Source organism: Cyanistes caeruleus, chromosome 1 (genome assembly GCF_971803275.1).
Source record: "Cyanistes caeruleus chromosome 1, bCyaCae1.hap1.1, whole genome shotgun sequence".
Classification (NCBI taxonomy): Eukaryota; Metazoa; Chordata; class Aves; order Passeriformes; family Paridae; genus Cyanistes; species Cyanistes caeruleus.
Genome location: NC_141701.1, coordinates 967,807 through 982,789, shown reverse-complemented (window position 1 = coordinate 982,789; position 14,983 = coordinate 967,807). Strand labels below are relative to the sequence as shown.

At 45.7% G+C, this 14,983-nt stretch overlaps 1 protein-coding gene across 2 annotated transcripts in view; it reads left to right on the top strand.

Annotated features, from left to right (window-relative positions):
- Positions 1 to 14,983, top strand: part of CPSF1 (cleavage and polyadenylation specific factor 1) — a 99,863-nt gene that overhangs the window by 16,020 nt on the left and 68,860 nt on the right. For both annotated transcript variants that reach the window (XM_086875621.1, XM_086875625.1), the window contains exons 4-8: positions 4,837 to 4,970; positions 7,496 to 7,576; positions 11,511 to 11,662; positions 11,758 to 11,904; positions 13,412 to 13,551. In XM_086875621.1, coding sequence (XP_086731747.1) covers positions 4,837 to 4,970; positions 7,496 to 7,576; positions 11,511 to 11,662; positions 11,758 to 11,904; positions 13,412 to 13,551 — 654 coding nt within the window. The remainder of the gene's footprint in view (positions 1 to 4,836; positions 4,971 to 7,495; positions 7,577 to 11,510; positions 11,663 to 11,757; positions 11,905 to 13,411; positions 13,552 to 14,983) is intronic.

Genomic DNA, 14,983 nt, shown 5'->3' with positions numbered 1-14,983 from the left:
AAACCAGAAATCAAAACAACTCCTAAACCCCCTTAGAAAACCACCTTAAATCCCTACAAAAATTCAAAAAAACCACAAAAAACCCCCAAAAAATCTTAAAAAATTGGAAAAAAATTCCCCAAAAAATCCAGAAAAATTCCAAAAAAATTCCCAAAAAATCCCCCAAACCTCCCAAAAAACCAGAAATCAAAACAACTCCTAAACCCCTTTAGGAAACCACCTTAAATCCCTAGAAAAATTCCAAAAAACCACAAAAAACACCCCCCAAAAAATAAAAATAATTGGAAAAAAATTACCCAAAAATCCAGAAAAATTCCCAAAAAATCCCTAAAAATTCCCAAAAAATCCCTAAAAAATCCCCCAAACCTCCCAAAAAAGCAGAAATCAAAACAGCTCCTAAACCCCCTTAGAAAACCACCCAAAACCCTTTCAAAATTAAAAAAAAACCACAAAAAAACCCCCAAAAAATCTTAAAAAATTGGAAAAAAAATCTCAAAAAAATCCAGAAAAATTCCAAAAAAATTCCCAAAAAATTCCCAAAAAATTCCAAAAAATCCCCCAAACCTCCCAAAAAACCAGAAATCAAAACAACTCCTAAACCCCTTTAGGAAACCACCCAAAACCCTTCAAAAATTCCAAAAAAACACAAAAAACACCCAAAAAATAAAAAATAATTGGAAAAAAATTCCCCAAAAAATCCAGAAAAATTCCAGAAAATTCAAAAAAATCCCCCAAACCTCCCAAAGAAACAGAAATCAAAACAGCTCCTAAACACCTTTAGGAAGCCACCTTAAATCCCTTCAAAAATTCCAAAAAAACACAAAAAAATCCAAAAAATAAAAATAATTGGAAAAAAATTCCCCAAAAAATCCAGAAAAATTCCAGAAAATTCAAAAAAATCCCTAAAAAATCCCCCAAACCTCCCAAAAAAGCAGAAATCAAAACATCTCCTAAACCCCTTTAGAAAACCACCTTAAATCCTTACAAAAATTCCAAAAAAACACAAAAAACACCCAAAAAATCTTAAAAAATTGGAAAAAAATCTCAAAAAAATCCAGAAAAATTCCCAAAAAATCCCTAAAAAATCCCCCAATCCTCCCAAAAAAGCAGAAATCAAAACAGCTCCTAAACACCTTTAGAAAACCACCCAAAACCCTTTCAAAATTTAAAAAAAACCACAAAACAAACCCCAAAAAATCTTAAAAAATTGGAAAAAAATTCCCCAAAAAATCCAGAAAAATTCCCAAAAAATTCCCCAAAAATTCCTAAAAAATCCCCCAAACCTCCCAAAAAACCAGAAATCAAAACAGCTCCTAAACACCTTTAGGAAACCACATTAAATCCCTACAAAAATTCCAAAAAAACACAAAAAACACCCCAAAAAATCTTAAATAATTGGAAAGAAATCTCAAAAAAATCCAGAAAAATTCCAAAAAATTCCTAAAAAATTCCTAAAAAATCCCTAAAAAATTCCAAAAAAATCCCCCAAACCTCCCAAAGAAACAGAAATCAAAACAGCTCCTAAACACCTTTAGGAAACCACCTTAAATCCCTACAAAAATTCCAAAAAAACACAAAACACACCCAAAAAAATCTTAAAAAATTGGAAAAAAATCTCAAAAAAATCCAGAAAAATTCCAAAAAATTCCCAAAAAATCCCCCAAACCTCCCAAAGAAACAGAAATCAAAACAGCTCCTAAACCCCCTTAGAAAACCACCTTAAATTCCTACAAAAATACCAAAAAACCACAAAAAACACACAAAAAAATCTTAAAAAATTGGAAAAAATTCCCCAAAAAATCCAGAAAAATTCCCCAAAAAATCCACAAAAATTCCTAAAAATTCCTAAAAAATCCCTAAAAAATCCCCCAACCTCCCAAAAAACCAGAAATCAAAACAGCTCCTAAACCCCTTTAGGAAACCACTTTAAATCCTTACAAAAATTCCAAAAAAATACAAAAAACACCCAAAAAATCTTAAAAAATTGGAAAAAAATCTCAAAAAAATCCAGAAAAATTCCCAAAAAATTCCCAAAAAATCTCCCAAACCTCCCAAAAAAGCAGAAATCAAAACAACTCCTAAACCCCTTTAGAAAACCACCCAAAACCCTTTCAAAATTAAAAAAAAACCACAAAAAAACCCCCAAAAAATCTTAAAAAATTGGAAAAAAAATCTCAAAAAAATCCAGAAAAATTCCAAAAAAATTCCCAAAAAATTCCCAAAAAATTCCAAAAAATCCCCCAAACCTCCCAAAAAACCAGAAATCAAAACAGCTCCTAAACCCCCTTAGAAAACCACCTTAAATCCCTTCAAAAATTCCAAAAAAACACAAAAAACACCCAAAAAATAAAAAATAATTGGAAAAAAATTCCCCAAAAAATCCAGAAAAATTCCAAAAAAATTCCCAAAAAATCCCCCAACCTCCCAAAAAACCAGAAATCAAAACAACTCCTAAACCCCCTTAGAAAACCACCTTAAATCCTTACAAAAATTCCAAAAAAATACAAAAAACACCCAAAAAATATTAAAAAATTGGAAAAAAATCTCAAAAAAATCCAGAAAAATTCCCAAAAAATTCCCAAAAAATCTCCCAAACCTCCCAAAAAACCAGAAATCAAAACAACTCCTAAACCCCCTTAGAAAACCACCCAAAACCCTTTCAAAATTAAAAAAAAAACACAAAAGAAACCCCAAAAAATCTTAAAAAATTGGAAAAAAATCTCAAAAAAATCCAGAAAAATTCCAAAAAAATTCCCAAAAAATCCCCCAAACCTCCCAAAAAACCAGAAATCAAAACAACTCCTAAACACCTTTAGAAAACCACCTTAAATCCCTACAAAAATACCAAAAAACGACAAAAAATACCAAAAAAAATCTTAAAAAATTGGAAAAAAATTCCCAAAAAATTCAGAAAAAATCCCAAAAAATTCCTAAAAAATTCCTAAAAAATCCCCCAATCCTCCCAAAAAAGCAGAAATCAAAACAGCTCCTAAACCCCCTTAGAAAACCACCTTAAAGCCCTACAAAAATACCAAAAAAACACAAAAAACACCCAAAAAAATAAAAAATAATTGGAAAAAAATTCCCCAAAAAATCAAAAAAAATTCCCAAAAAATCCCTAAAAAATCCCCCAAACCTCCCAAAAAACCAAAAATCAAAACAACTCCTAAAACCCTTTAGAAAACCACCCAAAACCCTTTCAAAATTTAAAAAAAAACACAAAAAAACCCACAAAAAATCTTAAAAAATTGGAAAAAAATTCCCCAAAAAATCCAGAAAAATTCCAAAAAAATTCCCAAAAAATCCCCCAAACCTCCCAAAAAACCAGAAATCAAAACAGCTCCTAAACCCCTTTAGGAAACCACCTTAAATCCCTAGAAAAATTCCAAAAAACCACAAAAAACACCCCCCAAAAAATAAAAATAATTGGAAAAAAATTACCCAAAAATCCAGAAAAATTCCCAAAAAATCCCTAAAAATTCCCAAAAAATCCCTAAAAAATCCCCCAAACCTCCCAAAAAAGCAGAAATCAAAACAACTCCTAAACCCCTTTAGAAAACCACCCAAAACCCTTTCAAAATTAAAAAAAAACCACAAAAAAACCCCCAAAAAATCTTAAAAAATTGGAAAAAAAATCTCAAAAAAATCCAGAAAAATTCAAAAAAATTCCCAAAAAATCCCCCAAACCTCCCAAAGAAACAGAAATCAAAACAGCTCCTAAACCCCCTTAGAAAACCACCTTAAATCCCTACAAAAATTCCAAAAAACCACAGAAAACCCACCAAAAAATAAAAAATAATTGGAAAAAAATCTCAAAAAAATCCAGAAAAATTCCCAAAAAATTCCCAAAAAATCCCTAAAAAATCCCCCAACCTCCCAAAAAACCAGAAATCAAAACAGCTCCTAAACACCTTTAGGAAACCACATTAAATCCCTACAAAAATTCCAAAAAACCACAAAAAACACCCAAAAAATCTTAAAAAATTGGAAAAAATTCCCCAAAAAATCCAGAAAAATTCCAGAAAATTCAAAAAAATCCCTAAAAAATCCCCCAAACCTCCCAAAAAAGCAGAAATCAAAACAACTCCTAAACCCCTTTAGAAAACCACCTTAAATCCCTACAAAAATTCCAAAAAAACACAAAAAACACCCAAAAAATCTTAAAAAATTGGAAAAAAATCTCAAAAAAATCCAGAAAAATTCCCAAAAAATTCCCAAAAAATCTCCCAAACCTCCCAAAAAACCAGAAATCAAAACAACTCCTAAACCCCCTTAGAAAACCACCCAAAACCCTTTCAAAATTAAAAAAAAAACACAAAAGAAACCCCAAAAAATCTTAAAAAATTGGAAAAAAATCTCAAAAAAATCCAGAAAAATTCCAAAAAAATTCCCAAAAAATTCCCAAACCTCCCAAAAAACCAGAAATCAAAACAGCTCCTAAACCCCTTTAGGAAACCACCTTAAATCCCTAGAAAAATTCCAAAAAACCACAAAAAACACCCCCCAAAAAAAAAAATAATTGGAAAAAAATTACCCAAAAATCCAGAAAAATTCCCAAAAAATCCCTAAAAATTCCCAAAAAATCCCTAAAAAATCCCCCAAACCTCCCAAAAAACCAGAAATCAAAACAACTCCTAAACCCCTTTAGGAAACCACCTTAAATCCCTACAAAAATTCCAAAAAACCACAAAAAACACCCAAAAAAATCTTAAAAAATTGGAAAAAATTCTCAAAAAAATCCAGAAAAATTCCCAAAAATCCCCCAAATCCCCCAAAATTCCCGGATTTCCCGGAGCAGTTGCCAGCTGGGTGCTGCTGTTTTTGGGTGTGTGGCAGAGGGCCGGGCGCAGCGGGAGCGGCTGGAGCTGCTGGCCTCCTTCTCCCTCTTCGGGAACGTCATGTCCATGGCCAGCGTGCAGCTGGCGGGGGCCAAGCGGGACGCCCTGCTGCTCAGCTTCAAGGATGCCAAGGTGGGAACCCCAAATCCAACCCCAAATCCCAAATCCACCCCAAATCCCAAATCCTGAACCTAAACCAAACCCCAAATCCAAATCCCAAACCTCAACCCAGCCCTGAACCCAAATCCCAAACCAACCCCAAACCCCGAACCCCAAACTGCTGCTCAGCTTCAAGGATGCCAAGGTGGGAACAACCCCAAATCCCAAATCCAACCCCAAATCCCAAATCCTGAACCTAAACCAAACCCCAAATCCAAATCCCAAACCTCAACCCAGCCCTGAACCCAAATCCCAAACCTCAAACCTCAAACCAACCCCAAACCCCAAACCCCAAACCCCAAACTGCTGCTCAGCTTCAAGGATGCCAAGGTGGGAACAACCCCAAATCCCAAATCCAACCCCAAATCCCAAATCCCAAATCCAACCACAAATCCCAAATCCTGAACCTAAATCCAACCCCAAACCCCAAACCAACCCCAAACCCCAAAGCCCAAACTGCTGCTCAGCTTCAAGGATGCCAAGGTGGGAACAACCCCAAATCCCAAATCCAACCCCAAATCCCAAATCCAACCCCAAATCCCAAATCCTGAACCTAAATCCAACCCCAAACCCCAAATCCAACCCCAAAATCCCAAATCCAACCCTGAATCCAAATCCCAAACCAACCCCAAACCCCAAACCCAACCCCAAATCCAAATCCCAAACCTCAAACCAAACCCCAAAACCCAAACCAACTCAGTTTTGGGGTGCAGTTAATGATTTTGGGGTGCAGTTAATGATTTTGGGGTGCCGTTAGTGGATTTTGGGGTGCAGTTAATGATTTTGGGGTGCAGTAACCGGATTTTGGGGTGCCATAACCGGATTTTGGGGTGCAGTTAATGATTTTGGGGTGCAGTTAATGATTGTGGGGTGCAATAACCAGATTTTGGGGTGCAATAACCGGATTTTGGGGTGCCATAACCGGATTGTGGGGTGCCATAACCGGATTGTGGGGTGCAATAACCAGATTTTGGGGTGCAGTTAATGATTTTGGGGTGCAGTAACCGGATTGTGGGGTGCAGTTAAGGATTTTGGGGTGCAATAACCGGATTTTGGGGTGCCATAAGTGGATTTTGGGGTGCCATAACCGGATTTTGGGGTGCAGTTAATGATTTTGGGGTGCCATAACCGGATTGTGGGGTGCCATAACCGGATTGTGGGGTGCAATAACCGGATTTTGGGGTGCCATAACCAGATTTTGGGGTGCAGTTAATGATTTTGGGGTGCAATAACCGGATTTTGGGGTGCAGTTAATGATTTTGGGGTGCAATAACCGGATTTTGGGGTGCAGTTAATGATTTTGGGGTGCAATAACCGGATTTTGGGGTGCAATAACCGGATTTTGGGGTGCCATAAGTGGATTTTGGGGTGCAGTTAATGATTTTGGGGTGCAATAAGCAGATTTTGGGGTGCAGTTAATGATTTTGGGGTGCAATAACCGGATTTTGGGGTGCAATAACCGGATTTTGGGGTGCAGTTAATGATTTTGGGGTGCAATAAGCAGATTTTGGGGTGCAGTTAATGATTTTGGGGTGCAATAACCGGATTTTGGGGTGCCATAACCGGATTTTGGGGTGCAGTTAATGATTTTGGGGTGCAGTAACCGGATTTTGGGGTGCCATAACCGGATTTTGGGGTGCAATAACCGGATTTTGGGGTGCAATAACCGGATTTTGGGGTGCAGTTAATGATTTTGGGGTGCAATAACCAGATTTTGGGGTGCAATAACCGGATTTTGGGGTGCAATAACCGGATTTTGGGGTGCAGTTAATGATTTTGGGGTGCAATAACCAGATTTTGGGGTGCAATAACCGGATTTTGGGGTGCAGTAACCGGATTTTGGGGTGCAGTAACCGGATTTTGGGGTGCAATAACGGGATTTTGGGGTGCAATAACCGGATTTTTAGGTGCAGTTAATGATTTTGGGGTGCAATAACGGGATTTTGGGGTGCAGTTAATGATTTTGGGGTGCAATAACGGGATTTTGGGGTGCAATAACCGGATTTTGGGGTGCAGTTAATGATTTTGGGGTGCAATAACGGGATTTTGGGGTGCAGTTAATGGTTTTGGGGTGCAGTTAATGATTTTGGGGTGCAATTACCAGATTTTGGGGTGCAATAACCGGATTTTGGGGTGCAATAACCGGATTTTGGGGTGCAGTTAATGATTTTGGGGTGCAATAACGGGATTTTGGGGTGCAATAACCGGATTTTGGGGTGCAGTTAATGATTTTGGGGTGCAATAACTGGATTTTGGGGTGCCATAACCGGATTTTGGGGTGCAATAACCGGATTTTGGGGTGCAGTTAATGATTTTGGGGTGCCATAAGTGGATTTTGGGGTGCAATAACCGGATTTTGGGGTGCAGTTAATGATTTTGGGGTGCAATAACCGGATTTTGGGGTGCAGTTAATGATTTTGGGGTGCCATAACCGGATTTTGGGGTGCCATAAGTGGATTTTGGGGTGCAATAACCGGATTTTGGGGTGCTTTTCCCAGCTCTCGGTGGTGGAGTACGACCCCGGCACGCACGACCTGAAGACGCTGTCCCTGCACTACTTCGAGGAGCCCGAGCTGAGGGTGGGGCCCCAAAATCCCCCAAATTCACCCCAAATTCACCCCAAATTTACCCCAAATTTACCCCAAATTCACCCCAAATTCACCCTAAATTTACCCCAAGTTCACCCTAAATTTACCCCAAATTCACCCAAATTCACCCCAAATTTACCCCCAAATTTACCCAATTTTACCCCCAAATTCACCCCAAATTTACCCCCAAATTCACCCTAAATTTACTCCAAAATCCCCCAAATTCACCCCAAATTTACCCCCAAATTTACCCAATTTTACCCCCAAATTCACCCAGATTTGCTCCAAATTTACCCCCAAATTCACACAAATTTACCCCAAGTTTACCCCAAATTCAGACAAATGTACCCCCAAATTTACCCCAAATTTACCCCAAATTCACCCCAAATTCACCCCAAACCCCTCAAATTTACCCCCAAATTTACCCCCAAATTTACCCCAAATTTACCCCAAATTTATTCCAAATTTACCCCCAAATTTTCCCCAAATTTTCCCCAAATTCACTCCCAAATTTTCCCCAATTTACCCCAAATTTGTTCCAAATTTACCCCCAAATTTACCCCAGATTCACCAAAATTCACCCCCAAATTTACACCCAAATTTCCCCCAAATTTACCCAGATTTACCCCCAAATTCACCCCAAATTCACCCCAAATTCACCCCAAATTTACCACAAATTCACCCCAAATTTGCCCAAATTCATGCCAAATTTACCCCAAAATTACCCCAATTTTACCCCCAAATTTACCCCAGATTCACCCAAATTCACCCCCAAATTTACCCCCGAATTCACCCCAAATTCACCCCAAATTCACCCAAATTTACCCCAAATTTACTCCAGGGTGGATTTTGGGGTTCCCCACATCCCGGAGTCATCCCAAATTCCCCAAATTTTCTCTCTGGGTGGATTTTGGGGCTCCCAAAATCCCAGAATCATCTCAAAATTTCCTGCCAGGGTGGATTTTGGGGTTCCCCCACCTCCAGAATTCCCCATTTTTCCCCATTTTCCCCCATTTTTCCCCATTTTTTCCCATTTTTCCCCATTTTTCCCCATTTTCCCCCATTTTTCCCCATTTTTTCCCCACTTTTCCCCATTTTTCCCCGTTTTTCCCCGTTCCAGGACGGTTTCGTGCAGAACGTGCACACCCCGCGGGTGTGGGGTCACTCTGGGGTGGATTTGGGGGTTCCTGAGCTCCAGAATTCCAGAATTTTCCCCATTTTTCCCCGTTTTTCCCCATTTTTCCCCGTTTTTCCCCGTTCCAGGACGGTTTCGTGCAGAACGTGCACACCCCGCGGGTGTGGGGTCACTCTGGGGTGGATTTGGGGGTTCCCCCATCTCCAGAACCCCAGGATTTTCCCCATTTTTCCCCATTTTTCCCCATTTTCCCCATTTTTCCCCATTTTCCCCCATTTTTCCCCATTTTTCCCCATTCTTTCCCCATTTTTCCCCGTTTCAGGACGGTTTCATGCAGAACGTGCACACCCCGCGGGTGTGGGGTCACTCTGGGGTGGATTTTGGGGTTCCCCCATCTCCAGAATTCCCCATTTTTCCCCATTTTCCCCCATTTTTCCCCATTTTCCCCCGTTTTTCCCCGTTTTTCCCCGTTTCCAGGACGGTTTCATGCAGAACGTGCACACCCCGCGGGTTTGGGGTCACTCTGGGATGGATTTTGGGGTTCCTGAGCTCCAGAACCCCCCATTTTTCCCCATTTTCCCCCATTTTTCCCCATTTTCCCCATTTTCAACATTTTTCTCCATTTTCCCCCATTTTTCCCCATTTTTCCCCATTTTTCCCCATTTTCCCCCATTTTTCCCCATTTTTCCCCATTTTCAGGACGGTTTCGTGCAGAACGTGCACACCCCGCGGGTTTGGGGTCACTCTGGGGTGGATTTGGGGGTTCCTGAGCTCCAGAACCCCCCATTTTTCCCCATTTTTCCCCATTTTTCCCCATTTTTCCCCATTTTCCCCCGTTTTTCCCCATTTTTCCCCATTTTTCCCCATTTTCCCCCATTTTTCCCCATTTTTTCCCCATTTTTCCCCATTTTCCCCCATTTTTCCCCATTTTTCCCCATTTTTCCCCATTTTTCCCCATTTTCCCCCGTTTTTCCCCATTTTTCCCCATTTTTCCCCATTTTCCCCCATTTTTCCCCATTTTTTCCCCATTTTTCCCCATTTTTCCCCATTTTTCCCCGTTCCAGGACGGTTTCGTGCAGAACGTGCACACCCCGCGGGTTTGGGGTCACTCTGGGATGGATTTTGGGGTTCCCCCAGCTCCAGAATTCCAGGATTTTCCCCATTTTTCCCCATTTTTCCCCATTTTTCCCCATTTTCCCCCATTTTTCCCCATTTTTCCCCGTTTTTCCCCATTTCCAGGACGGTTTCGTGCAGAACGTGCACACCCCGCGGGTGTGGGGTCACTCTGGGGTGGATTTTGGGGTTCCTGAGCTCCAGAATTCCAGGATTTTCCCCATTTTTCCCCATTTTTCCCCATTTTTCCCCATTTTTCCCCAGGATTTTCCCCATTTTTCCCCATTTTCCCCCATTTTTCCCCATTTTCCCCCATTTTCCCCCATTTTTCCCCATTTTTCCCCATTTTTCCCCATTTTTCCCCGTTTTTCCCCATTTTCAGGACGGTTTCGTGCAGAACGTGCACACCCCGCGGGTTTGGGGTCACTCTGGGGTGGATTTGGGGCTCCCCCAGCTCCAGAACCCCAGGATTTTCCCCGTTTTTCCCCATTTTTCCCCATTTTTCCCCGTTTTTCCCCATTTTTCCCCGTTTCAGGACGGTTTCGTGCAGAACGTGCACACCCCGCGGGTTTGGGGTCACTCTGGGGTGGATTTGGGGGTTCCTGAGCTCCAGAACCCCAGGATTTTCCCCACTTTTCCCCGTTTTTCCCCGTTCCAGGACGGTTTCGTGCAGAACGTGCACACCCCGCGGGTGTGGGGTCACTCTGGGGTGGATTTGGGGGTTCCCCCATCTCCAGAATTCCCCATTTTTCCCCATTTTTCCCCATTTTTCCCCGTTTTTCCCCGTTTCAGGACGGTTTCGTGCAGAACGTGCACACCCCGCGGGTGTGGGGTCACTCTGGGATGGATTTTGGGGTTCCCCCAGCTCCAGAACCCCCATTTTCCCCCGTTTTTCCCCGTTCCAGGATGGTTTCGTGCAGAACGTGCACACCCCGCGGGTTTGGGGTCACTCTGGGGTGGATTTGGGGGTTCCTGAGCTCCAGAACCCCCCATTTTTCCCCATTTTTCCCCATTTTTCCCCGTTTTTCCCCGTTTCAGGACGGTTTCGTGCAGAACGTGCACACCCCGCGGGTTTGGGGTCACTCTGGGGTGGATTTTGGGGTTCCTGAGCTCCAGAACCCCAGGATTTTCCCCATTTTTCCCCGTTTTTCCCCGTTCCAGGACGGTTTCGTGCAGAACGTGCACACCCCGCGGGTGTGGGGTCACTCTGGGGTGGATTTTGGGGTTCCCCCATCTCCAGAACCCCCATTTTTCCCCGTTTTTCCCCATTTTTCCCCGTTTTTCCCCGTTTTCAGGACGGTTTCGTGCAGAACGTGCACACCCCGCGGGTGTGGGGTCACTCTGGGGTGGATTTTGGGGTTCCCCCATCTCCAGAACCCCCATTTTTCCCCGTTTTTCCCCATTTTTCCCCGTTTTTCCCCGTTTCCAGGACGGTTTCGTGCAGAACGTGCACACCCCGCGGGTGTGGGGTCACTCTGGGGTGGATTTTGGGGTTCCCCCATCTCCAGAATTCCAGGATTTTCCCCATTTTTCCCCGTTTTTCCCCGTTTCAGGACGGTTTCGTGCAGAACGTGCACACCCCGCGGGTGTGGGGTCACTCTGGGGTGGATTTTGGGGTTCCCCCATCTCCAGAATTCCAGGATTTTCCCCATTTTTCCCCGTTTTTCCCCGTTTCAGGACGGTTTCGTGCAGAACGTGCACACCCCGCGGGTGCGCGTGGACCCCGACGGCCGCTGCGCCGTCATGCTGATCTACGGCACGCGCCTGGTGGTGCTGCCCTTCCGCCGCGACTCGCTGGCCGACGAGCACGAGGGGCTGGTGGGCGAGGGGTGAGCGACCCCCCAGAACCCCCAAAACCACCCCAAAAACCCCCAAAAACACCCCAAAAACACCCCAAAACCCCCCTGAACCGCCATCCCCGCAGGCAGAAGTCGAGCTTCCTGCCCAGCTACATCATCGACGTGCGGGAGCTGGACGAGAAACTGCTCAACATCATCGACATGCAGTTCCTGCACGGCTACTACGAGCCCACCCTCCTCATCCTCTTCGAGCCCAACCAGACCTGGCCCGGGTCAGTCTGGGGGTGTTTTGGGGTGTTTTGGGGTGTTTTGGGTGTTTAGAGGGGATTTGGGGTGTTTGGGGTTGGTTTGGGGGTGTTTGGGGTTGGTTTGGGGGTCCCAGCCCCAGCAGTTCCTGCACGGCTCCTACGAGCCCACCCTCCTCATCCTCTTCGAGCCCAACCAGACCTGGCCCGGGTCAGTCTGGGGGTTCAGGGGGGATTTGGGGTGTTTGGGGTTGGTTTGGGGGTGTTTGGGGGGGTGTTTGGGGGTCCCAGCCCCTGCAGTTCCTGCACGGCTCCTACGAGCCCACCCTCCTCATCCTCTTCGAGCCCAACCAGACCTGGCCCGGGTCAGTTCGGGGGTGTTTTGGGGTGTTTTGGGGTGTTTGGGGTGTTTAGAGGGGATTTGGGGTGTTTGGGGTTGGTTTGGGGGTGTTTGGGGTTGGTTTGGGGGTCCCAGCCCCAGCAGTTCCTGCACGGCTCCTACGAGCCCACCCTCCTCATCCTCTTCGAGCCCAACCAGACCTGGCCCGGGTCAGTCTGGGGGTTCAGGGGGGATTTGGGGTGATTTTGGGGTGATTTGGGGTGTTTGGGGTTGGTTTTGGGGTGTTTAGAGGGGATTTGGGGTGTCTGTGACCCCCCCGGTGACACACAGGTGACACCCAGGTGACACAGGTGACACCCAGGTGACACTGAGGTGCCGATTGTGTCCCCACAGGCGCGTGGCGGTGCGCCAGGACACCTGGGGGGGTCAGGTGACACCCAGGTGACACAGAGGTGACACCCAGGTGACACCCAGGTGCCGATTGTGTCCCCACAGGCGCGTGGCGGTGCGCCAGGACACCTGGGGGGGTCAGGTGACACAGGTGACACACAGGTGACACCCAGGTGATGTTTGTGTCCCCACAGGCGCGTGGCGGTGCGCCAGGACACCTGGGGGGGTCAGGTGACACAGGTGACACACAGGTGACACCCAGGTGACACAGGTGACACCCAGGTGACACCCGGGTGACACCCAGGTGATGTTTGTGTCCCCACAGGCGCGTGGCGGTGCGCCAGGACACCTGGGGGGGTCAGGTGACACAGGTGACACACAGGTGACACCCAGGTGACACAGGTGACACCCAGGTGACACCCGGGTGACACCCAGGTGATGTTTGTGTCCCCACAGGCGCGTGGCGGTGCGCCAGGACACCTGGGGGGGGTCAGGTGACACAGGTGACACACAGGTGGCACCCAGGTGACACAGAGGTGACACCCAGGTGACACCCAGGTGATGTTTGTGTCCCCACAGGCGCGTGGCGGTGCGCCAGGACACCTGGGGGGGTCAGGGGGTGTCACACAGGTGACACCCAGGTGACACCCAGGTGATGTTTGTGTCCCCACAGGCGCGTGGCGGTGCGCCAGGACACCTGGGGGGGTCAGGTGACACAGGTGACACACAGGTGACACCCAGGTGACACAGGTGACACCCAGGTGACACCCAGGTGACACCCAGGTGATGTTTGTGTCCCCACAGGCGCGTGGCGGTGCGCCAGGACACCTGCAGCATCGTGGCCATCTCGCTGAACATCCTGCAGCGCGTACACCCGGTCATCTGGTCACTGAGCTCACTGCCCTTCGACTGTACCCAGGCTCTGCCTGTACCCAAACCCATCGGTCAGTGACAGTGACAGTGACACAGTGACAGTGACAGTGACAGTGACAGTGACAGTCATTGGTCACTGAGCTCACTGCCCTTCGACTGTACCCAGGCTCTGCCTGTACCCAAACCCATCGGTCAGTCACACTGACACACTGACACTGACACACTGACACAGTGACAGTGACACAGTGACAGTGACAGTGACAGCCATTGGTCACTGAGCTCACTGCCCTTCGACTGTACCCAGGCTCTGCCTGTACCCAAACCCATCGGTCAGTGACAGTGACAGTGACAGTGACACACTGACACAGTGACAGTGACACAGTGACAGTGACAGTGACACAGTGACAGTGACACAGTGACAGTGACACAGTGACACAGTGACAGTGACACAGTGACAGTGACACAGTGACAGTGACAGTCATTGGTCACTGAGCTCACTGCCCTTCGACTGTACCCAGGCTCTGCCTGTACCCAAACCCATCGGTCAGTCACACTGACACACTGACACTGACACACTGACACAGTGACAGTGACAGTGACAGTGACAGTGACACAGTGACAGTGACACAGTGACAGTGACACAGTGACACAGTGACAGTGACAGTGACACAGTGACACAGTGACAGTGACACAGTGACAGTGACAGTGACCGTGACACAGTGACAGTGACACAGTGACAGTGACACAGTGACGCAGTGACACAGTGACAGTGACACAGTGACAGTGACACAGTGACAGTGACACAGTGACAGTGACAGTGACACAGTGACAGTGACAGTGACAGTGACACAGTGACAGTGACACAGTGACAGTGACAGTGACCGTGACACAGTGACAGTGACAGTGACACAGTGACAGTGACACAGTGACACTGACACAGTGACACAGTGACAGTGACACAGTGACAGTGACACAGTGACAGTGACAGTGACACAGTGACAGTGACAGTGACAGTGACACAGTGACAGTGACACAGTGACACAGTGACAGTGACACAGTGACAGTGACACAGTGACAGTGACACAGTGACAGTGACAGTGACACAGTGACAGTGACACAGTGACACTGACACAGTGACACAGTGACAGTGACACAGTGACAGTGACACAGTGACAGTGACACAGTGACAGTGACAGTGACACAGTGACAGTGACAGTGACAGTGACACAGTGACAGTGACACAGTGACACAGTGACAGTGACACAGTGACAGTGACACAGTGACAGTGACACAGTGACAGTGACAGTGACACAGTGACAGTGACACAGTGACACTGACACAGTGACACAGTGACAGTGACACAGTGACAGTGACACAGTGACAGTGACAGTGACACAGTGACAGTGACACAGTGACAGTCACAGTGACACAGTGACAGTGACAGTGACAGTGACAGTGACAGTGACACAGTGACACAGTGACAGTGACACAGTGACAGTGACA